Below are 25,279 nucleotides of genomic sequence, written 5' to 3'. Positions count from 1 at the left end.
TTCGATCCTGTGCAGTAGCCCCCCTCCTCTTCATACCAGATGGTGATGCAGCCAGTCAGAATGCTCCCCATGGTACATCTGTAGAAAATTTTGAGTGTCTTAGGTGACATACGAAATCTCCTCTAACTCCTAATGAAACAAATAGCCAATGTTTTGGGCCGAGACCCTTCTTCAGGACTGAAAATAAAGTGGGAAGATGCCAAAATAAATGGGGGGGGGGGGTTAAGGGGAAGAAGGATTGGTGAGCACATGGAACATTGAAGATTAAGAGGAGATCTGATGGACATATACAATATCATGAAGGGTATCGATAGGGTAAAGACATTCTACCTTTTGTCTACTAAAATATGGGACTACAACGAGAGGTCATGGGTTAATGGTGAAAGATGAAAAGTTTCACAGGAACTTGAGGGGAAACTTCTTCACTCTGAGAGGCGTGAGAGGGTTGAATGAGCTGCCAGCATAAGTGGTGCATGCGAGCTTGATTTCAATATTTAAGGGAGAGGTACACGAATGGTAGTGTTCTGGAGGGCTAGGGCCCCGGTGCTGGTCAATGGGAGTAGGTAGTTTAAATGGTTCAGCACAAACTAGATGGGTCAAAGGGCCTGTTTCTGTGCCTGACTCTATGACTATGGTTGAAGAGTCAGAGGGTAGCAGAGATCACAGAGGGGGAGCAGATTTCCAAATAGTCCATGAACCGATTAACTCTGCCTTGCTTTTCTTTCTGATATCAACAGTTATTTTAAATTTGTAACTCTGTGTCTTTGGACTGTACTGCTGCAGCAAAACTGTACATTTCAGATCATAGAACGCTACAGCTCAGAAACAGGCCCTTCAGCCCATCTAGTCCATGTGAACTATTAATCTGCCTAGTCCCATCGACCTCCACCTGCACTATACCCCTCCATATCGCTCCCATTCAGGTACCTATCCAAATTTCTCTTAAAGTCTGAAATCGAAACTGCATCGACCACTTGCACTGGCAGCTCATTCCACACTCACACCACTCTCTGAGTGAAGGAGTTCCCCTTAAACATTTTACCTTTCACCTTTAACCTATGACCTTTAGTTGTATTTTCACTGAACCTTGGTGAACGAATAAGACTAGTTATGGCATAGGAGCAGAATTAGGCCATTCAGCCCTTTGGGTCCACTCTGCCATTCTAACATATCAGATATATTATCCCTCCCAACCTCACTTTCCTGTTTTCTCCCATAACCTTTGACACTCTTTTTAATAAAGAACCTATCAACATCTGTTTTAAATATTCCCAATGACTTGGCCTTCACCTCTGGTAATAAATTCCACAGATTCACCATGAACCCTCACCTTTGTTCTCAGGAGACATCCCTCTATTCTGCAGCTGCAGCCTCTGGTCCAAGACTCCCTCACTATAGGAAACATCCTCTCCATGTCCACTCCACCTAGAATTTCAATATTCAATAGGTTTCAAGGAGATCTCCCCTCATTCTTTGAAACTTTGAGGCCCAGAGCTATTGAACACTCCTCTTACGTTAAAATGAGACAGTCTGAAGATTCTGCTATTCCAGCATTGTGAAGTCTTTTCGAGGTATCCCTACCCTAAAGTCTCTTCAACAGGAATTCAGTGAGACCCTCCCTCACTGCTCCCCTCTGTGATCTCTGCTACCCTCTGACTCTTCAACCATAGTCATAGAGTCAGGCACAGAAACAGGCCCTTTGACCCATCTAGTTTGTGCTGAACCATTTAAACTACCTACTCCCATTGACCACCACCTAGCCCTTCATAACCCTTACCATCTGTGTACCTATCCAAACTTCCCTTAAATTGAACCCAGGAAGCTGTTCTTGAATTGTTGAGTGTGGTTCTTCAGTCTCCTGTAGTTCCTTCCCAACGTTTATTTATTTATTTGCGATTCAGTGTGGAATAGGCCCTTCCGGCCCTTTGAGCTGTGACACCTAGCATTCCCCCCCCCCCCACTCCAGATTTAACCCTGGCCTAATCACGGGACAATTTACAATGACCAATTAACCAATCAGCTGGTATGTCTTTGGACCGTGGGAGGAAACCAGATCACCTGGGGGAAACCCAGGCGGTCACAGGGGAGAACGTACGAACTCCTTACAGGCAGCGGTAAGAATTGAACCCCGGTTGCTGCTGCCCCAGTGGTAGTAACGAGAAGACAGTGTGCTGCAGCTTTTGACAGATTTTAACCTGTACATTCTGGAGAGAGATACAGACACAGTGCCTCTGTCGATTAGAACAATGCGGGTTTCACTGGGGTTGTGTTCCTGAGTACTATCTGTAACCTGTGTTATCCATCATCTACAAATTAACAACAGTCTGTGGAAAGGACTCAGGAGCTCAGGCAGCATCTAAGTTGGGGAATAAATAGTCAATGTTACAGTCGCTACATTTCCTACACCAACGTAATGTGCCCACAACTCACTAACCCCAGCCCATGAACCTTTGGGATGTGGGAGGAAAGCGGAGCACCCAGAGGAAACCACAGTCACAGGGAGAATGTACAGACTCCTTACGGGCAGCGGCGGGAATTGAATCATGATCTTACGGCTGACCCTATAAAACAATCGCGCTAACCGTAATACAGCGTAACACCAACTTGGATCTCCTCTGGTAGCATTTGGTGTTGGAGTCCATGTCCAGTGTCCCTGTGAGCTTTTATTTCCCATCTCTAATCACCCCCAGGGAAGGGACGAGCTCGCGTCTGGAACTGGCGTTAGTTGAAGGAGATCCCTCATTTGCAAGGGGGCTCCAGGATTCTGAAGCAGCAGTTGAGAATCGGTCAAACATTTGGACGATACCTTCAGTTGTGAACTCCATGGACTGCAGGCCCTGAGAATCAGAATCAAGTTTAATATCATTGACATTGTCGTGAAATTTGTTATTACGTGGAATAGTAAAATAAATTCCAGAAGGTTGGCGCTTGGCATAAGGTGCATTTACAACACAAGTTTAAAAAGTAAACAGAACAACACTAGACCCTTCCTGCTGAAAGGTCTCAGCCCGTAACGTCGACTGTACTCTTTTCCATCGATGCGGAGTTCCTCCAGCATTTTGTGTGTGTTGCTTGGACTTCCAGCGCTTGCAGATTCTTTCTTGTTTGTGATTTGAGTACAACACTACTGCTTCATACATGATGAGACTTGGGTGTGGCAGGTAGTTCAGTCGTCTCATGATACGGGAGAAGAAGCTGTTTCCATTCCTAACAGTTCGTCATAATGCTTCGATACCTCCTGCCTGACGGTAGGTGGTGGGGGGGAGGTGGGGTCAAAAAGATAATATGATGAATGGGAGGAATTCTTGACAATGCTAGGGCCCTGCATACACAGCACTCCTGATAAATATCTTGGATGTGTGGAAGAGAGACCCTGAGGACCCTCTCTGCTGTCCTCACAATCCTACGTAGGGTAGTCTTTATTGGTGATTGGATTACCTCAGCACGTGGGACCAATTGCTAACGGGAGGGGTTGGAGGGGATCCGAAGGAGGTGGGGAATGGTCCCGATGTTTCCAGCTTTGAACTGACCTCTTGCCCCTCTCTCTCCATCTAGTGATTGGCCATGGCAGCTCCCGTCGTGGTAGTTTCCCAACCGCAGATGAGCACCACAACCACCACGGTGGTTAGCAATTCAAGACAAGGCTGGAGTACCGGCATCTGTGACTGTTGCGACGACTGCGGCATCTGTACGTACCTGCGCTCCCCCACCCTGTGTGCCCGCGTTCACCCGCGCACTGTGAGCCCCCCCATCTCCGAAAAACAATGGGAAGCTGGAGACAAAGACAGTTGAAGGGCAGTTTCAACAGGAGAGTTCATTGTAGGGATGTCCATGGACACATGCCACTGACACGCTCACAAACACACACACCAGAACACCACTCACTTATTTACACACTCGGGTATCTCCCCATGCAAGATGTCGCACAGGCTGATGCACATATCCATGGTACCACCCAGTGTCTGCCAAAGGCTTGTGTGGGGAATACCATGTTGGGAAGTGTATGATCATGTACTTTGGCTGAAGGAATGAAGTGTTTTCTAAATGGGGAGCAAATTCAGAAATCACAGGTGCAAAGGGACTTGACAGTCCTCGTGCATTATTCCCCAAAAGTTAACTTGCAGGTGAGGAAGGCAAATGCAATGTTTGCTTCTGTCTCAAAAGGACCAGAATATAAGATCAAGGACGTATTGCTGAGGCTTCACAAGTCATTGGTCAGGCTGCATTTGGAGTAACGTGAGCAGTTTTAGGCCTCTTATTTAAGAAAAGAAATCGGAGAGCCTGTGGAGAATGATCCCAGGAATGAAAACGTTAATGTGCGGGGGTGCTTGATGGCTCTGGACCTGTACTTGCCAGAATTTAGAAGAATGAGGAGGATCTCATTGAAACCTACTGTATATTGGAAGGCCTAGATAGAGTCGGTGTTTCCTATAGTGGGGGAGTCAAGGGCCAGAGGGCACACCTCAGAAAAAAGAGATGTCCATTTAGGACAGAGATGAGAAAGCAGTTGGTAGTGAATCTGTTATTAAATACAGTACAAACAATGCTTTTCACTGTGATAAATAAGTTAATCTGAATTCAGCTATGCACGCAGACACACTGTAACCGTGTCTTTCAAGTAGATATAAAAAGCACTCACACTCACACTAAAGAAAAACACACACACACACACACACACACACACACACACACACACACACACACACACACACACACACACACACACACACACACACACACACACACACACACACACACACACACACACACACACACACAACACACGTCACGTCAGGACAGGAGCAGGAAGATCTGCATCAAGCCCAGTGCCAAATTCAACTAAACTTTACTAAATGCACAGCCAGTGAACAACCAATCCCCTCCTCTCTCCAGTTGCCTCATGTTAACCCCTCCCACCGGGATCAGATCCAGTTGCTGCAGGACAGAGAGAGCTTCCTAGTTTAACCCATTTAATTTGTGGCAGAGCCATGTGACAAGTTTCAGATGGGTGGGCCACAGACACATGAGAAGTGTGTTAGGGAGCGTCATCAGACGGAGACACAAAAATATTTTGCATCAGATTTATGGCTGTTTTTTAAATGTATTTATGGAACTATGAGAGGAATGTAATAAAACCAGAAAACAGTCCCTCCAGCTGTAAGTTCACCTTGTCAGGCTTGATTACCTTGTCAACAGACAGAGCCAGCGCGTCACCAACTTACACCTGACGTCTGATGTCGGGCTTGATCCTGACATCAGCACTGTGTGTGTGTGTCCCTTCTCCCTGTGAACGCACTGGTTTCCCACGGGTGCTGCAGTTCCCTCCCACATCCCAACGATGTTCAAATTTCAAAGAAAATGTATTATCAAAGTGTTTGTACCACCTTGTCATCATATACCTTAAGATTGATTTTCTGGTAGACATTTACCGGAAAATAAAGAAATACGATAGGATTTGTGTAAAGCTACACAGTACATAAACAAAGACTGACAAACAACCAATGAGAAAAAGACATGAGTTAGAGACAGAGAGTTATAGAAACAGGCCCTTTGGGCCATCAAGTCTATGCCAAACAATTTAAGCTACCTACTCCCATAAACCTGCACCCAAAACATGAGTTCTGGATTAGCGTGTCTACATTAAAGTCAAGTTTAATGTTTGGTGCACAAGTGCAGGAATCCTAAAAGTTAATTTTCAGGTTAAGTCTGTGGGGTGAGGAAGGCAAATGCAATGTTAGCATTCATTTCAAGAGGGCTAGAATATAAAAGCAAGGATGTAATGTTGAGGCTTTGTAAGGCACCGGTGAGGCCTCACTTGGAGTATTGTGAGCAGTTTTGGGCCCCTTATCTAAGAAAGGATGTGCTAACAAAGGAGAGGTTTCAAAGGAGGTTCATGAAAATGATTCCGGGATTGAAAGCTTGTCATATCGGGGGTGCTTAATGGCCCTGCGCCTTTACTCACCGCAATTCTAAAGAATGAGGGCTGGCCTCATTGAAACCTATCAAATGGTGAAAGACCTCAATAGAGTGGATGTGGAGAGAATGTTTCCTACGGTGAAGGACTTTAAGTCCAGAGGACACATCCTCAGAATAGAGGGGTGTCCTTTTATAATGATGAAGAGGAACTCCTTCAGCCAGAGGGGGGTGAATTTGTGGAATTCGTGACACAGGTGACTGTGGAAGCTAAGTCACTGGGTACATTTAAGCAAAGTTTGATAGACTCTTGATTAGTCAGAGAATGAAGGGATACAGGAAAAAGGCAGGAGATTGGGGCTGAGAGGGATGTGCATTAATCATGATGTAATGGCAGAGCAGACTGGATGGGCTGAATGGCTTATTGTTAAATTTATTGAAAGGCTTAGACAGAGTGGACATAGGGGAGTCTAGCACCAGGGAGCACAGCTTCAGAATAAAAGGATCTACCTTTAGAACAGGGATGAATAGCAACTTCTTTAGCCAGAGGGGAGTGAACCTGTGGAACTCATTACCACAGATTCCTACGGAGGTGAAATCTTTGAGTATATTTAAAGCGGAGGTTGATAGGTTGTCATTAATAAGAGCATCAAAGGTTATGGGGAGAAGGCAGGAGGCTGGAGTAATCTCGATGGGCAGAATGGCCTAACTCTGCTCCTATGTCTTGTGGCCTTCAGTTAAGTGTTCTTCATTAACATTCAGGAGCTCTGTCAGTTGATTTATAACTATGGGATGGAAGCCGCCTTGGAGTCTGGAGGGTGGTATGTTCTTTCGAGTGTTTCTACGCACCTTCTGCCCAATGGGAGGGGGTGGAGAGAGAATGTCCTGGGTGGTGGGGTGGGGGGTCTTTATTATGCCGGCTGTGAGGAGTGCAGACAGAATCCCTGGAGGTGAAGTTGGTTTCCATGTTGGCTAGGCTCTCAATTCAGCTCACGACCTGAATGCAAAAGAAACAGCCACAATCAGAGACAAGTCCTCGAGTCACAGAGGACTACAGCATCACGCTAATGTGCTCTCCAGTTATTCCCAATGTCTTTTGTTCGGCCCATATCGTTCCGTGCGTGTGCGTACTTGTGTGACCTCTGACCTTTAGGCCCTGCTCTCCCCAGGTTGCCTTGCTGTCTGGTGCTTTCCTTGCTTCATGTGTAAGACGGCTGACGAATTTGGAGAGTGCCTCTGCCTCCCACTGCTGGAGCTGTGCTTTAACGGCTGTGGCTACGTCTCGAGTACAATTCCACCGATCTCCCTCGTCATGCGATCAGCCACCCGTGAGCGCTACAACATCCCGGTAAGGTCAAAGGTCCTGGCAAGGCATGATCCCAGGCCAAATTTCCAGAGTTGGGATAACCCCACCCATACCATCACCACTTTCCTGTCACTCATGGCCACGTTTCACCCTGTGTTCAGTTGTTCTCTCTCTGTCTGTCACTCTCTCTTTTGCTCACGCCCTCGCTCCCTCGCTCTCCCCTCTCTCTCTGTCCTCTCTCACTCTCTCCCTCACTCTCTCTGTCCCCACCTCTCTCTCTCTCTCTCCCCCCCCCCTTTTCCAACCCCCATCTCTGTCCTCTTTCTCTCTCTCTCTCTCTCTGCCCGTGTCACATTCTGTCTGTCTTTCTCTGCCTATGTGTGTCTCTCCTGGTCTGTATCACCAAATGCAGTTCTGCTGCAGCACTACAGGAAGGAAGTGATAGAAACAGAGAGAACACAGAGGAGACTCACTCAGTCTGTACGGAGGACCATAGTTATAAGGAGAGATTGGATTTCCTGGAGAGTTTGGCTACAGTTGTGTTTTTCTCCCTGAGGGGTGAATTCGTAGAGCTTTCTGAAATTGGGAGGGACCTAGATAGGATAGATGGTCAAAGTCTTTTTGATCCAGGACACAGAGTCTAGAACTAGAATAAGGAAATGTAGAGAAGGTTTGACTCAAACACAGAGCAGCAGAGGTGATTTAGTGGTGAGTGATCATGTTAATAATAAACAGCAAAGTAACAAGCAATGAGGGGACACAAAACAAAAAAGAACAGATACTTTCTTTTTACAATATTTTTATTCAGAAGAAAAAACAAGATTTACAGAGTGCAACACTTAGATAAATCTCAACATAAATTATGTACATTCATATATTGTAATAAAATTGATCAAAATGTTATAGCATATCACATAAAGGTATACTGCTCTGTAATCAAAAATTTAAAGATAGGTCATACATAAAAGAATTTTTTTATATAAAAGTCAACCCCCTACCAACTACCAAAGAAAAAAGCTGATGGATGATAATGGGCAATTAGAAAAAAAACATTCGCTTAAGAAGAGAAGATAGATATATACATAAAAGTCTGTGCACTGTTAAACTTTATAAATTGGAAAAGTAATTTAGGAAAGGTCCCCAGATATCATAAAAAGATTGTTTTGAATTTAAGACTGAGCAGCGGATCTTTTCTAAATTTACATAAGACATAATATCACGTAGCCATTGAAGATGTGTAGGAGGGGTTGACACCTTCCATTTAAGCAAGATTGCTCTCCTTGCTAAAAGAGAGGTAAAAACTAAAACCTGTAGGTTAGGAGTATTTAAAGTTATATCTTCATTTGCAATAATACCAAACAAGGCAGTAAGGGGATTTGGGTCAAAGTTGTGAGAAGGTATGGAATAACCAAAACATATGAATTAAAGTGGCATCAGCAGAGTTGCATTTATTACAAAATGGACAAACGTTCGGATAAAAACTGGACAGCTCCAGTTTAGAAATGTAAGCTCTATGAACCACTTTAAATTGTAGAAGAGAATGACAAGCACAGAAAGATGATTTATTAACCCATTTAAGAATTTTATTCCATCTTTCATCAGAAATCTTGACAATTTAGGTCATCTTCCCAAGCTTTTTTTATTTTATCTAAAAAGTCTTATCTAGAATCAATCAACAAGTTATAGATACCGGTAATAGAACCATTAACAAAAAGTTTTAAATTTAAAAGATCATCCAATAAATTTTTATCAGGACCTATAGGAAAAGAAGTTAATTGGAAATGTAAGAAATCTCTAATTTGAAGGTATCTGTAAAAATATGTTTTTGGCAGTGCAAATTTAATTGACAATTAGTCAAATGAAGCAAGAGATCCTGAGATAAACAGGTCCCAAAAACACTTAAAACCTAGTTCATCCCAATCCTTAAAGACTTTGTCAGTCATGGAAGGGATAAAAAAAGTAATTAAGGAGAATGGGAGATGATAATGAAAAATTCACTAAACCAAAAAATTTTCTAAATTGAGACCAGATCCTTAAAGTTTGCTTAGCAATTATGTTATCTGTTGTTTTATTTGCTGAAAAAGAAGAGTATGATCCAAGAAGAGAGACAATAGAGGAACTTTTTACAGAATTAACTTCTAAGGAGACACATGATGGGCAATCTTTATGATAAATATAATAGTACCAAAAAGTAATATTCCTTATATTGGCAGCCCAATAATAAAACCTAAAATTGGGTAGGGCTAATCCACCAATCTCTTTATTATTTCTTTGTAGGTAAACTTTACTTAAAAGAGCTTGTTTATTATTCCAAATATAAGATTTGTTGGGTTAAATTAATTTACTTGTCTCCTACTGCTCAGGTTATTACTAACTCTCAAATTTCTAAGCCCTTTAAATTACAGCGGGGAGCTAGACAAGGTGGCCCTCTTAGTCCTTTACTTTTTGCTTTAGCTGTAGAACCCTTAGCAATAGCATTTCGAGAATCTAAGGACATTTCTGGTATACTAAGGGAAGGTATGACTCATAAAATTTCGTTACATGCTGATGATATTTTACTTTTTATCTCTAACACTGAAACTTCTTTACCTTTAGTTCTTTAATTTCCCAGTTTAGTTTTTTTCAGGATATAAGCTGAACTTACATAAAAGTGAGCTATTTCCTTTAAATGACCTAATGTCATCAAATGCCAAATTTACGTTCCATGTTGTTACAAGTCAATTTACATATCTAGGTGTAACAATTACTAAAAATTTCAAGAATTTATTTAAAGAAAACTTAAAACCCTTATTGAATTATGTGAAAAAGACGCTTTTTAAATGGTCTCCTCTTTCTTTATCCCTAATTGGCTGAATTAATTTGATTAAAATGAAGATTCTTCCCAAATTTTTATATCTTTTTCAGGCTTTACCTATTTTATTCCTAAGACCTACTTTGATTCTTTAGATTCAATTTTAACATCTTATATTTGGAATAATAAACAAGCTCATTTAAGTAAAGTTTACCTACAAAGAGAGAACAGATACTTAACATGATGAGGCAACAAGGTGACAGAAAGCTAATAGCAACTGGCCGGTTCAATGGGTGAAGAAGGGGTGTGAATGAGAGCTGGGTTTAAATAGGCTGCAGGTGACAAGTTAGAAATGAGTGGCAGGTGATCCCTGTTAGCTGTGTGGAGACTGGAAGGTGCCTGGTTGTGCAGGCCTGGGTTCATTGTCAAAGTGAAGACATTTAAGTGAAGACAATAAGTGTACCGTTTTGGATACTGTTGGTGGGGACGACCTACCAGGGATAAGTTGCAGTGGTTGTGTCTCTGGCACCAAGACTGGACGCTCAGCTCAGAAGGGAAGGAGGGAAAAGAGGAGTGCAGTAGTGATAGGGGATTCAGTAATTAGGGGGACAGATAGGAGGTTCTGTGGAAGAGATCGAGAAACCCCGATGGTCTGTTGCCTCCCTGGTGCCAGGGTCCGCGATATCTCGGATCGAGTTCTCAGTATTCTCAAGAGGGAGGGTGAGCAGCTGGATGTTGTTGTCCGTATAGGGACCAATGACATGGGTAGGAAGAGTGAGGAGGTCCTGAAAGGTGAGTTTAGGGAGCTAGGTGCCAAGTTAAAGGACAGGACCTCCAAGATAGCAATCTCAGGATTGCCACCAGTGCCACGTGCAGGTGGGTTTAGAAATAGTAAGATAGTGCAGATCAACATGTGGCTGAAGACATGGTGCAGGAGGGAGGGCTTCAGATTTATAGATAATTGGGCAGTTTTCCAGGGAAGGTGGGACCTGTTCCTGTTAGGTTGAAAGGAAAGGTTAAAAGTTTGAGAGAGCCATGATCTTCAAGGGATATTGGAAACTTGGTTAGGAAAAAGAAAGATATCTACAATAAATATAGGCAGCATGGAGTAAATGAGGGGCTCGAGGAATATAAAGAATGTAAGAAGAATCTTAAGAAAGAAATTAGAAAAGCTAAAAGAAGATACGAGGTTGCTTTGGCAAGTAAGGTGTCTATATGGACTTCAGTAAAGCCGTTGACAAGGTTCTGCAAGGAAGGTTAGTTAGGAAGGTTCAATCATTAGGTATTAATATTGAAGTAGTAAAATGGATTCAACAGTGGCTAGGTGGGAGATGCCAGAGAGTAGTGGTGGATAACTGTTTGTCAGGTTGGAGGCTGGTGACTAGTGGGTGTGCCTCAGGGATCTGTACTGGATCCAATGTTGTTTGTCATATACATTAATGATCTGGATGATGGAGTGGTAAATTGGATTAGTAAGTGTGCAGATGATACTAAGGTAGCAGGCATTGTGGATAATGAAGTAGGTTTTCAAAGTTTGCAGAGAGATTTAGGTCAGTTAGAAGAGTGGGTTGAACGATGGCAGATGGAGTTTAATGCTGATAAGTGTGAAGTGCTACATTTTGGTAGGAATAATCCAAATAGGACATACATGGTAAATGGTAGGGCATTGAAGAATGCAGTAGAACAGAGTGATCTAGGAATAATGGTGCATAGTTCCCTAAAGGTGGAATCTCATGTGGATAGGGTGGTGAAGAAAGCTTTTGGTATATTGGCCTTTATAAATCAGAGCATTGAGTATAGGAGTTGGGATGTAATGTTAAAATTGTACAAGGCATTGGTTAGGCCAAATTTCAAGTATTGTGTACAGTTCTGGTCACAATTATAGGAAAGATGTCAACAAAATAGAGAGAGTACAGAGAAGATTTATCCGAATGTTACCTGGGTTTCAGCACTTAAGTTACAGAGAAAGATTGAATAAGTTAGGTCTTTATTCTTTGGAGCGTAGAAGGTTGAGGGGGTCTTGATAGAGGTATTTAAAATAATGAGGGGGATAGATTGAGTTGACATGGATAGGCTTTTTCCATTGAGGGTAGGGAAGATTCAAGCAAGAGGACATGAGTTGAGAGTTGGGGGGCAAAAGTTTAAGGGTAACGTGAGGGGGGATTTCTTTACTCAAAGAGTGGTAGCTGTGTGGAACAAGCTTCCAGTAGAAGTGGTAGAGGCAGGTTCGGTATTGTCATTTAACGTAAAATATGGACAGGAAAGGAATGGAGGGTTATGGACTGAGTGTGGGTCAGTGGGACTAGGTGAGAGTAAGCGTCAGCACGGACTAGAAGGGCCGAGATGGCCTGTTTTTGTGCTGTAATTGTTATATGGTTATTTAAAGGAGATCTGAGGGGTAAATTTTCCATACCGAGGTGGGTGAATATCTGGAACGAAAAGTGAGGACAGAAACAATGGTAATGTTTTGAAGATGCTGCTGATCCTGATTGAAATGCAGAAGGCTGGAAATCCAGTCCTGAGGAAGGGTCTGGGCCATATCCACTACTACTTGTAGGATTTTCCATTCAAGGGGGTTGGTGCTTCCATACAAAGCTGTATTGGTTTCACTACACATCTATAGAAGTTCGTCAAAGTTTAAGATGTCATGCCGATACTTCTCAAACGTCTGTAATTTATCTGGTGTTTTTTAAAGCTGCACCTAACATCCTAACTTTTACCCTCATCGACACTTTATTAGGTTGCTTCTGTCCCTAATGAAGTGGCCACTGAGTGTACGTTCAATTTCTTTTGTAGCTGCAGCCCATCCACTTCAAGGTTCCAATGTTGTGCATCCAAAGATTTTCTTCTGCACACCACTGTTGTAACTCAAGATTCAAGTTTGTTTAATGTCACTTCCAGTACACAATTGTAAAGGAGAACAACTGTCCAGATCTGATGACACTCAAAAGAAATTACACATGAATAAAAAATTGCAATAAATATAAATATATAAGATAGCTTATATATATTGATTGAATGTCCATAAAGTGATAATAGGTGCAGGAGAATCTATATAAAAACAATATAGTGTGGTGGGGTGGGTTAGTGAGTGGAGGTGTTGATCACTTGCTGCTTGGGGGTAGTAACTACCTTTGAGTTCAATGGTCCCAGTGTGGCTGCCACGTAGGGATTGGGACAAATAGTCCATGAGCAGGTGGGTGGGATCCTTCACGTTGTCACTGGCCCTTTTCCAGCACCTTTCTGTAAATAGACATACATCTTTGATAGTGGGCAGGCTGGTGATGCGTTGGGCAGTTTTGACTACCTGTAGGAGGCTACGGTGTGGTTTCCGTACCAGGCACAGATGACGCACCCTGCTGAGCATCTGCAGAATGGTGTGGGTATGAATGTGCAAAGTCCAGCTCCCTTCAGCCTCCCCAGAACGTAGAGGTATTGAGCTTTTCCTGATTGTGTTCTGGGACTATGAGAGGTTATCTGAGTTCCTGTCAGTTTGAACCAGTCTGGCCATTCTCCTCTGACCTCTCTCCTTAACAAGCTGTTTTCACCCACAAAACTGCCGCTCACTGGGTGCTCTTATTTTCTTGTTTTTCACACCATTCTCTGTTGTGTGTGAAAATCCCCTGGAGATCAGCAGTTTCTGAAGACTCAAACCACCCTGTACGACACCAGCAATCATCCCACAGTCAAAGTCATTTAGATCACACTTCTGACGTTTGGTCTGAACAAAGCTGAATCTCTTCACCATGTCCGCATGCTTTTATGCATTAAGTTGCTGTTGTATGATTGGTGGATTGGATATTTGCATTATCTGCAGGTGTACCTGGGTGTATATTCAATATCCCAGCCTATGAAGGTGACAATGTCATACAGTATATGTCAATGTCAATACAATGTCAACACCCCCATACAGCTGCTTTGCAGACAAGTATGTGGGGAGAACGGCTGGTGGTGGGTTTGGACTGTTTGGGACTGAAGGGCCAGCTGAAAGGGGTGATGCCATTCAATGTGGGCAACTTGCCAAAGGTCAGACACTGACGAATCGTTCTGTCTCTTCACTCAGGGATCCATCTGCAATGACTGCTGCATTATGTACTGGTGCCTCTCGTGCGGCTGGTGTCAAATCGCCAGGGAGATAAAGCAACGCAAGCAGCAGGTGACCGTAATCAACGCCACCACCTCCATGTTGCCTCACCCGACCTACGTGCCCCAGCCTATGTACGCAGCCCAGCCTTCCAATCAGGTGGCCCCTCAGTACCCACAGTAAAGCTGTGTGTTTGGGCTGAGAAAATGATCTATGCAGAGCAATAGAAGTTTGAAATAATGTTTATTGGATTGCACTCTCCCCATAAGACACGGACCAGTTTCTCTCAGTCCCTCTCTCTCAGGAGATATCTGTACACTGACCGGTGTCTCTCAGTCCCTCTCTCTCAGGATATCTGTACACTGACCAGTGTCTCTCAGTCCCTCTCTCTCAGGATATCTGTACACTGACCAGTGTCTCTCAGTCCCTCTCTCTCAGGGGGATATCTGTACACTGACCGGTGTCTCTCAGTCCCTCTCTTTCAGGATATCTATACACTGACCGGTGTCTCTCAGTCCCTCTCTCTCATGGGATATCTGTACACAGACCGGTATCTCTCAGTCCCTCTCTCTCAGGATATCTGTACACTGACCAGTGTCTCTCAGTCCCTCTCTCTTTCAAGGAGATCTGTATTTGTGGATTTGATTGTAAAAGTGAACTCTGATTAGTTAGAGCCCGCTGTATTGCAAAGAACTCTCCCAGCTTCAAACAGGCTATCTACGTGAATCCTCTACCCCAACGTGCATTGGGCAGAACAAAATCTCGATCTCGCTGCAAGAGAGTCCAAAACATTTGGAGGGTAGAACCCACACACACAGGCACTTGATCACTCACATACACTTACCCAGACACACAGAGACGCAGATGACACACACATAGTGCATACACACACACACATATATTCTCCTCCATTATGTCATGTTTAAGTTTGGAGAAAATCAGAAGTCGGACATTTGATACATCTTTTAAATTTGAGCAAACGTGGCAAACCTTTTATTCAATATTTTCATATGATCTAATTCTTTTTACTTTTTCGGTTAATCTTTTTTTACTTCACCATGAAGTTTTAGATTTGACCAGAAGGATATTTCCATTTTTTAAAAATTATATTCTCAAAATGGACTGCCCAGTTCCTTTTTCTTTGTTTTAGGCTAGTTTAGTGGGTTTTTTCTCTTCTCATAATAGAAGTTTTTGAGTCTTTTTTTCTATAAATTGTTAAGAGGAGTTGTTCTTTTTTTCCTTTATATTAGCTTATTACTATACTATATATGATTGTGACAGTGTATATTTCTTTCCTTGTACTATTTTTGAAATATGTATTTGAGATAACCTCCTCTGACTTGTACTTATCCTTATTCTTTTAAATCAATAAAAAAAGATTGAAAATGAACACTCCATCTTATTGGACTAGGGAACCACTCAGTCGTCTTATAACAGAATCAGGCTGAAATTTTCCTGACATCCATCGTGAAATTTGTTGTTTTGCGGCAGCAGTACAGTGCAATGCATAAAATACACTACAAATTACAATAAAAATATATATTGAAAAAATAGTAGTGCAAAAAGAGAACAAAAATACTGAGGTAGTACTCCTGGGTTCATTGTCTGCTCGGAAATTTGATGGCCAAGGGGAAGAAGCTGTGACGAACTTTTTTTCCTCACAGTTAGAGTCTGCGAGCAATATCCTTGAGCCTGGTGGTATGTGCTTTCAGATTTTTGTATCTTCTGTGGGATGGGAAGGGGGGAAAGGTGAAAAGAGACAAGAAAATAATTCCTTGCATAACAATGACAGCCCCTGTGCTGTTATAAACTCGCACCCCTGCAGTCTTTGGGATCTTGGTGTTGTGTCTGAGATAGGAGAGTGGTGGAAGGTGTAACACTGAACATTAGTATCTGTGGTCTCATAAGGGAAGATGTGGTTGAAAAGTGAGGAACTGAGATAGATGTCTTCTATATTCGAAAGTCTGTGTGCTGGCAATTCTACAAACAGCGTCTGGAGAAGGACTCATTCTGGAATTGGTTCCACTAATTCTGCACTACTTGCAAAGGGAGTGTGGGAGCTTCCATTTCCCGAGACCATGACAGGATGGTAGAAAGGCTCGTAGACAGGCTCGCGACTGGAAGGTCATGCACATTGTGTAGGCAGAAGGAACTGGTCTGGTGGAGCGTTTTAATTTACTCGTTTAACTACTAATTTCATTCCGTCAGCCGTTCATGAAGGAGTCAAACGAGAGTTTGAGAGGGAGATTCTCAATTTGTTTTGTCTGAGCTGTGTCATGAAGGATATGCCCCAGAGACAGACAGAACATAGAACACGACAGCATGGTAGTGGGCTTTTTGGCCCATTATTGATCGATTGATTTAGAGATACAACGTGGAACAGGCCCCTTCCAGCCCAGCAACCCCTGATTTAACCCTCGACTAATCACAGGACAACTTACAATGACCAATAAACTTACTAACCGGTACGTATTTGAACTGCGGGAGGAAACCCATGGATTCGATGTGGAGAAAGTACAAACTCCTTACAGAGGATGCTGGGATTGAACTCCGAAACCCTGAGATAATATTATTAGCACGCTAACCGCTATGCACCCACGATATAGTGCCAAGCAAGTTAAACTAGTAATTAAGTCCACAACTAAACTAATCCCTTCTGCCCTATACAATATCCTCATCCCCCCATTTCTCTGCACGTTCATGTGCCTATCTAAACAACCCTTAAATGCCTCTAGTGGAGGGCCTCCCAATCTGGGGTCCACGGACCCCTTGGTTGACAGCAGGGAGCCATGGCATGAAAAATGTTGGGAACCGCTGCTCTGGCATATTTGCCTACAGCACCAACCCTTCCAGTGCATTCCAGGCAACCACCTCTCTAAAGTACTTGCCCCATTCATCGTCCTGTGAACTTACCCCCACCCGCTTAAGTGAGACGTTTCAACCCTGCAGAAAAGATACCAGCTCTCTTCTCTATCTCTGCCTCTCATAACCTTATGAGACTTTATCACGTCCCCCCTTAGTCTCTAACGTTCCGAAGAAAACAATCTTATTTGTCTAAGCTCTCTTTGTAGCATGTGCCCTCAAATCCAGGCAGCATCTTATGAGCCTCCTCTGCACCCACCTCCAAAGCCTCCACATCCTGTATTGGGGGAGACCAGAAGTGTACCCAATATGTGGCCTAAGTAGAGCTGTATAAAGCCAAGAATAGAAAGGTGCATTGAGGGACCTCCAGTTGTATTTGTGAAGTTTTGGACTCATAGTAACACAGCACAAAAAATTCCCTTCAGTTCAACTAGTCCATGCTAACCCAGGTGCTTCCTTGTTGCCTGAATTTCGCACATGTCACTCTAAGCTTTTCCTATATCCATATCCATTCAAACATCGGAACCAGAATCAGATTTATTATTGCTGATACATATCGTGACATCTGGTTTTGCAGCGGCAGTATAGTGCAAAGCATAAAAATTAAAATAAGAAAAATATATTCTTACAATAAGAACATATAAAAAATAATGGTGCAAAAACGAAGCAAAAGTAGTGAGGTAGTGTTCATGGGTTGAGGGACTGTTCAGAAATCTGGTGGCAGAGGAGGAGAAGCTGTTCCTAAAATGTTAAATGTGGGTCTTCAGGCTCCTGCATCTCTTCCCCGATGGTAGTAATGAGAAAAGGGTATGTCTGGGACTGTGAGGGTCCTTCATGATGAATACCACCTTCTTGAGGCATGGCCTATTGAAGTTGTACTCAGTGAGAGGAAGGCTCGTGCCCTCAATGGAGCTGGCAGGGTCTGCAACCCTCTGCGGCCATTTCTGATCCTGTGCTTCGGTGCCTCCATACCAGATGATTAACACAACCAACACACAAAATCCTGCAGGAACTCAGCACGCCAGACAGCATCTATGGATAAGAGAATAGTCGACATTTCAGGCCGAGACCCTTCTGCAGGGCTGGGAGCAAAAAAAAAGATGAGTAGAGTTAAAAGGTGGGGGGGAGGGGAGGGAGAAACACAAGGGATAGGTGAAACCCGGATGGGTGAGGTAAAGAGCTGGGAAATTGATTGGTGAAAGAGATATAGGGCTGGGGAAGGGGGAGTCTGATAGGAGTTAAATAAAGGCCATGGAAGACAGAAAAGGGGGAGGAGAACACCAGATAAGGTGAGAGAGGGAAAAGGGGATGGGAAGTGGTGAAGGGGGAGGGGAAATTACTGGAAGTTTGAGAAATCAATGTTCATTCTATCAACTTGGAGGCTACCCAGATGGAACATAAGGTGGTGTTCCTCGAACCTGAGTGTGGCCTCATTGTAACAGTAGAGGAGGCCATGGACTGACATGGCGAAATGGGAATGGCAAGTGGAATTAAAATGGGTGGCCACTGGGGACGCAGTTTCTGGCGGACGGAGCATGGGTGCTTGGCGAAGCAGTCTCCCAATCTATGTCAGGTCTCACCAATATACAGGAGATTACTCTAGGAGCAACAGACACAGTAGATGACCCCAATCTTCTCACAGGTGAGCAAGAGCAGATGTATGTGAAATGGAAGACATACGGTTGAGGGCAGCTTTGATGGTGGAGGAAGGGAAGCTCCTTTCTTTGAAAAAAGAGGATATCTCTTCCATTCTGGAATGAAAAGCCTCCTCCTAAGAGCAGTCGTGGTGGAGACAGAGGAATTGGGAGAAAGGCATAGTGTTTTTACAAGTAACAGGGTGGGAAGCGGTCTAGTTCAGGTAGCTGTGAGAGTCTGTGGACTTATAATAGATGTCAGTAAATAAGCTGTCTCCAGAGAAAGAGACAGAGAGATCAAGAAAGAGGAGGGAGGTGTCAGACATGGACCAGACAAATTTGAGGAAGGGCGGAAGTTGGAGGCAAAGTTGATGAAGTCAACAAACTCTAAATGCGTGCAGGAAGCAGCACCAATGCAGTCGTCAATGTAGTGTAGGAAAAATAGGGGATAGATACCAGTGTAGGCTTGGTTCATAGACTGTTCCAAGGAGCTGACAAAAGGCAGGCATAGTTGGGACCCATGTGAGTGCCCATGGCTGCATTTTCTGTTTGAAGGAAGTGGGAGGAACCAAAGGAGAAATTATTAAGAGTGAGGACAAGTTCTGCTAGACGGAAGAGTATGGTGGTGGAGGGGAACTGGTTGAGGCCACACTCAAGTTAGAGAAACAACGCCTTCCTGGGTAGCTTTCAACCTGATGGCATGAACATCGATTCCTTGAAACTCCAGTAATGCTCCCATTGCCCCCGCCCCCACCTGTCCTTCACCATTCCCCATCTCACCCTGTTTCCTTGCTTGACCATCACCTCCTTCTGGTAATCTTTTCCATGGATGCTGGCTGGCCTGCTGAGTTCTTCCAGCATTTTGTGAGATTTCCAGCATCTGCAGATTTTCTCTGATTAACACAACCAGTCAGAATGCTCTCAACCATACATCTGTAGAGGCATCTTTCAATTGCACCAAACACAAAGTACACTGCAGATGCTGGGGTCAAATCAACACATACAAACAAGCTGGATGAACTCAGCAGGTCGGGCAGCATCATTGAAAGGAGCAGTCAACGTTTCGGGCCGAGACCCTTCATCAGGACACTGGACAGACCCTTTGTCCTGACAAAGGGTCTCGGCCCGAAACATTGACTGCTCCTTTCTACGGATGCTGCTCGACCTGCTGAGTTCATCCAGCTTGTTTGTACGTTTTAATTGCATCCGCCTCTAAAACTTCATGGTCATTTACTGGAGGAGAACTTGCCCCTGTCTGTATCAGAGGTACTGAGGTCAAAATGATTCAGATCTTCAAGTTCCAAGATATAAGTATTAGCAACAAATTGTGTTGATCCAACCACGTACACTCAGTAGTCACATTATTAGATACCTCCTGTACCTCCTGTAAAGTAGCCACTGACTGTATGTTCCTGGTCTTCTGCTGCTGTAGACCATCCACTTCAAGGTTCGATGTTTTGTACATTCAGAGATGCTCTTCTGCACACCACTGTTGTAACTGTTGTTATTTGAGTTATTGTCAGCTTAACCACTCTGGCCATTCTCTTTCGACCTCTCTCAATAAAAAGAGGTTTATGCCCACAGGACTGCTGCTCACTGGATATTTTTGTTTTTCACAACATTCTCTGTAAACTCTAGAGACTGGTGTGCATGAACGGTTTCTGAGATATTCAAACCACCCCGTCTGGCATGGTCAAAGTCATCTAGATCACATTTCTTCACTGTGCTGATATTTGGTCTGGACTTCTTGACCATATCTGCATGTTTTTATGCATTCAGTTGCTACAATATGATTAGACCTTTGCATTAAGAAGCAGATATACCTAATAAAGTAGCCACCGAGTGCCGATGCTATGGCAGAAAATTCCACAAATCACTGAAGAAATCCCAACGACAGTCATCAGTTTTTACAGGTACAGTATAGAGATTGATGCATCACAGATTGTCTATTTTGTCTACATACCAAAGGAGGTTCACAAAAATGATTCTGGGAGTGAGAGGCTTATCACCTAAGGAGCAGATGGTAGTGAACTTTGATGGATGTTGCTTTCTTGAATGAGTGCCTTCTCTAGATACTACCATAAGTGGGGAGGGATGTCCCTGTGATGTTTTGGTCATAGGATGATGTATCTCCATGTTTGGACCACCTCTCACTTTTCTTTCACTTTCTGGAATATTCCCAATCTATGTTGGATCTCACCGATATACAGGAGGTCACACTGGGGGCACCAGACACAGCAGATGACCCCAAGCTTCTCGCAGGTGAGCAAGAGCAGACATGAATGAAACGGAAGAGATCTGGTTGAGGGCAGCTTTGATGGTGGAGGAAGAGAAGACCCTTTCCTTGAAAAAGGAGGACATCTCTTTCATTCTGGAATGAAAAACATCTTCCTAAAAACAGAGGAAGTGAGAGAAGGGGATGGCATTTTCACAAGTAACAGGGTGGGAAGAGGTATTGTCCAGGTAGCTATGAGAGTCTGTGGGTTCATAATAGATGTGAGTAGATAAGCTGTCTCCAGAGATATACACAGAGAGATCGAGAAAGAGGAGGGAGGTGTCAGACATGGACCAGATAAATTTGAGGGCAGGGTGGAAGTTGGAGGCAAGGTTGATGAAGGGGAGGTTATCTGCAAGCAGTCTGCTCCGCGGCCTGGCAAAGATGGGCAGTCACAGCCCTCAGCAATGCCATGCCATGGAATTGGTCCGAGCAGGCTGCCTGATCCTTTGCCAAAGTGGGGGCCCTTATGTAAGAAAGGATGGTCCCCTTATCTATGAAAGGACGTGCTGGCATTGGAGAGGATCCAGAGGAAGTTCTCGAGAATAATCATAGAAATGGACGGGTTAATGTATGAAGAGCATTTGATGGCTCAGTGCCTGTACTCATTGGAGTTCAGAAGAACAAGGTGGGATCTCATTGAAAACTGAATATTGCAAAGCCTAGATAGAGTGGACATGGAGAGGATGTTTACAAACGAGAGAAAATCTGCAGATGCTGGAAATCCAAAGCAACACACACAAAACGCTGGAGGAAGTCAGCAGGCCAGACCGCACTGATGGAAAACAGCAACCAGTCGACGTTTTGGGCCGAGACCCTTTATCAGGTTTGGAAAGAAAGAGGTCAGGAGGAGGAGGTAGAGGGAGGGGAGGGGAGGATATTCCTCCCGGGTAGGCTCCAACCCGATGGCATAAATGTTTTCTAAAGCTTCTGGTAATTGCCCCCTCCTTCACCATTCCTGTTTCCCTCTCTAATCTTACCTCCTTACCTGCCCATCACCATCTGGTGCTCCCCCACTTTCATTTCTTCCATGGTCCTCTGTCATCTCCTGTCAGATTCCCCCTTCTCCAGCCCAGTATCTCTTTCACCTGTCAACTTCCCTCTTTACTTCAGCCCCTCCTCCTCTCCCGGTTTCACCTCTCACCAGTCACCTTGTACTTCCTCCCCTCCTCCTACGTTCTTATTCTGACCTCTCTTCTTCCTTTCCAGTCCTGATGAACAGTCTTGGCCTGAAACATTGACTGTTTACTTTTCTCCATAGATGCTGTCTGGCCTGCTGAGTTTCTCTGGCATTTCATTCGTGGAGACGATGTTTCATATAGTGGGGGTGTCCAGAATCACAGCCTCAGAATACAAGGAACAGAAATAAGGAGGAATTTCTTCTGCCGGAGGGTGGTGACTCTGGAATTCATTGCCACAGATGCTGTGGTGGTCAAGTCATTGGGTAAACTTAAAGAGGAGGTTGGCAGGTTTTTGATTATTCAGGCTGTCAACTGTTATGGGAAGAAAGCAGGAGAATGGGGTCAAGAGGGTTAATAAATCAGCCATGAGGGAATGGTGGAACAGACTTGATGGGATGAATGGCCCAATTCTGTTCCTATGCCTTATCAGCTTAAGATAAATTTGTGCCCAGCTGACCCCAGAGAAAAAGGACCTTGTGAGCCTTGGATCTTTGTAAGCCTTCTGGGAACAGTAGTTCAACCTGGGGGGTGGGGGGGGGGCAAGGAAGTGCATCAGGACAAAGGAAAGAGTGTTTTAAATCAAATTATGTAAAATATGATGAAGAAATTAGGGAGATATGCAAATAGGCATCTTCACCAGAGTGAAACTTCCTCTGGCTGTCTAAATTTGGAAGGTCAGGTTCTGCTGTGCTTGCATTGGTGGAGGAAGTGGTTGAGGCAGGTACAATACTGACATTTGGCTATGTGCTTGGACAGGAAAGATCTAGAGGTTACTGTACTTAATGGGACTAACTGAGATGGTTTCCAGACAGGCCAACGTTTCAGATTCAGATTCAGATCTAATTTTCACATGCACATCGAAACATACAGTGAAATGCATCGTTTGTGTCAATGGCCTTCACAACTAAGGAGATGTTGGGAGCTGCACACAGACACAGACACACACACACACAGACACACACACCGTTCACATATACACACACACCGTTCATATATACACACACATCGTTCACATATACACACACAGACACACGTTCACACACACACACACACACACACACACACACACACTCACACAGGTTCACATTCACATATACACACACAGACACACACACACGTTCACATATACACACACGCACGTTCACATACACACACACGTTCACATATACACACACTCTCACACAGACACACACTCTCACACAGACACACACTCACACACGTTCACATATACACACACACGTTCACATATACACATTCACATACACACACACAGACACACACATGTTCACATATATACACACTCACACACATATTCACATATACACACACACGTTCACACACACACACGTTCACACACACACACGTTCACACACACACTCTTCTAACCACAGGACTGGGTGCTCTCGGCCTCCAGTGGACTTGTAGATTTATGAACTTTGGGGCTTTGATTTTCTCAGAAACTTGCAAAGATGACAAGACGCAGGAGCAGAATTAGGTCATTCAGCACATCGAGTCTGCTCTGCCATTCCATCATGGCCGACTTAGTATCGCTCTCAATCCCATTGTCCTGTCTTCAACATCCTTACTGATCAAGAACCTATCAACTGTTGCTTTAAATATATCCAATGCCTTGGCCTCCACAGACTTGGGGCTCTGCCCAACAGGCCTCGACAGCTGGAATTCCAAGCAACCTAACTTCTGATCTCGGCCCGAAACGTCGACAGCGCTTCTCCCTATAGATGCTGCCTGGCCTGCTGTGTTCCACCAGCATTTTGTGTGTGTTGTTTGAATTTCCAGCATCTGCAGATGTCCTCGTGTTTGCTCTTCTGATCAACAGTTGCGCTTCGAGCTTCGGTATCAACCAGGACTCACTGATGATGACGGAAGAGGTCCCTGGATGAGGACCCAAATTCCAGGCCTTGAACAGACTCCCTGGTGACCCACCCAAATGTCCTCGCTGGTCTGCTGGCCCCACATCCAATCACGACCATGTCACCAGCCTTCAAAGGTGGTGTGGAGGCTTAGACTCTGGCTTGTCCTCTAATTCCCCCACATCCCCATCCTTAAACCCTAATGGGACTCCTAACCATCATATAAGAGGGCGGCACACTAGCATAGTGGTGAGCACAACCCTCTACAGTACCAGCGATCCCTGGTTCAATTCCCGCCGCTGCCTGTAAGGAGTTTATACATTCTCCCCATCATTGTGTGGGTCTCCTCCAGGTGTTCCGGTTCCACCTCACAGTCCAAAGACATACCAGTTGGTAGGTTAATTGTCCCGTGATTAGGCTAGGGTTGAATCGGGGTGGGGTGGGTGGGTGGTTGCTAGGGAGCATGGCTTGAAGGGCTGTAAGGGTTTATACCACACCATATCTCAATAAAAAACAAATGGATAAACTCCTCTCTCCTGTTTTCCATCCTTACAATCCTAAAAGTACCAAAAAAACAACTAAGCCAGAGTTGTGACCTCAACTGTTCAGAAGTTTGGTTGTCAACACAAACAACGTATTTTACTGTCCATTTCAAAGTACATTTATTATTATTATTATCATTCTTTACATTTATTATTGAAGTCTGTGTACATTATACAACCTTAGGATTCGTCTCCTTACAGGCAGCCACAAAACAAAGAAACGCAGCAGAACCCACTGAAACAAAGGACCGCCAAACGTGCAGGAGAGAAAGAAAACAGATCGTGAAAACAATAAAAGTAAGCAAATAGCATTCGGAACTGCAGCTCAGGGAAGTGAGTTCACAGTCACAAAGCCGGGCAAAGTGGATCCTGGAGCCCGTTAACTACAGGCTACAGTTCAGTGTCGTGATGAGTAAATCTCACCTCAGAGAAGCGAGCTGAACCGGTCCATCCCTCGCCTCAGGCCCATCACCCTGACCTTTTCAAGCTGGCCTGGTGTTTAAATCAGTCAGACCTCAGGTTGCTCCTCAAGCCTGGGCCCAGGCACTGCTGCTTTGATAGACTGTCAGGCCTGTGACCAGGCCCCACCACCTCAATTCGGCCTGTACCTGACCTTTTCAGTCTAGCCCAGCCCTTAAATTGGTCAAAGCTCAGGTCATTCCTCAACGTACACATAATAAATAAACTTGAGTATTGATCCATCGCGACAGGTCTGGAGGGAAGGGCTGAATCAGCTCGCTCCCCATACAGAGCCATGTTCCCTCCAGATCCAGGCAGTGAGGATCCATGCAGAATCTTGTGAGGAGGCCAGCTGGAGGTC

The 25,279-nt window shown here is 44.2% G+C and overlaps 1 protein-coding gene across 4 annotated transcripts in view; it reads left to right on the top strand.

Moving 5' to 3' along the window:
• ponzr6 (plac8 onzin related protein 6) overlaps positions 1-15,484 on the top strand; it is a 57,957-nt gene extending 42,473 nt beyond the window's left edge. For all 4 annotated transcript variants that reach the window (XM_059975140.1, XM_059975139.1, XM_059975137.1 and 1 more), the window contains 3 exons: positions 3,556-3,688; positions 7,083-7,261; positions 14,074-15,484. In XM_059975140.1, the coding sequence (XP_059831123.1) occupies positions 3,565-3,688; positions 7,083-7,261; positions 14,074-14,277 (507 nt within the window). In that variant the 5' untranslated portion in view covers positions 3,556-3,564 and the 3' untranslated portion in view covers positions 14,278-15,484. The remainder of the gene's footprint in view (positions 1-3,555; positions 3,689-7,082; positions 7,262-14,073) is intronic.
• Positions 15,485-25,279: the final 9,795 nt, after the last annotated feature.

The sequence above is a fragment of the Hypanus sabinus genome, chromosome 7 (assembly GCF_030144855.1).
Source record: "Hypanus sabinus isolate sHypSab1 chromosome 7, sHypSab1.hap1, whole genome shotgun sequence".
Lineage (NCBI taxonomy): Eukaryota > Metazoa > Chordata > Chondrichthyes > Myliobatiformes > Dasyatidae > Hypanus > Hypanus sabinus.
This window is presented reverse-complemented; position numbering and strand designations above follow the sequence as displayed.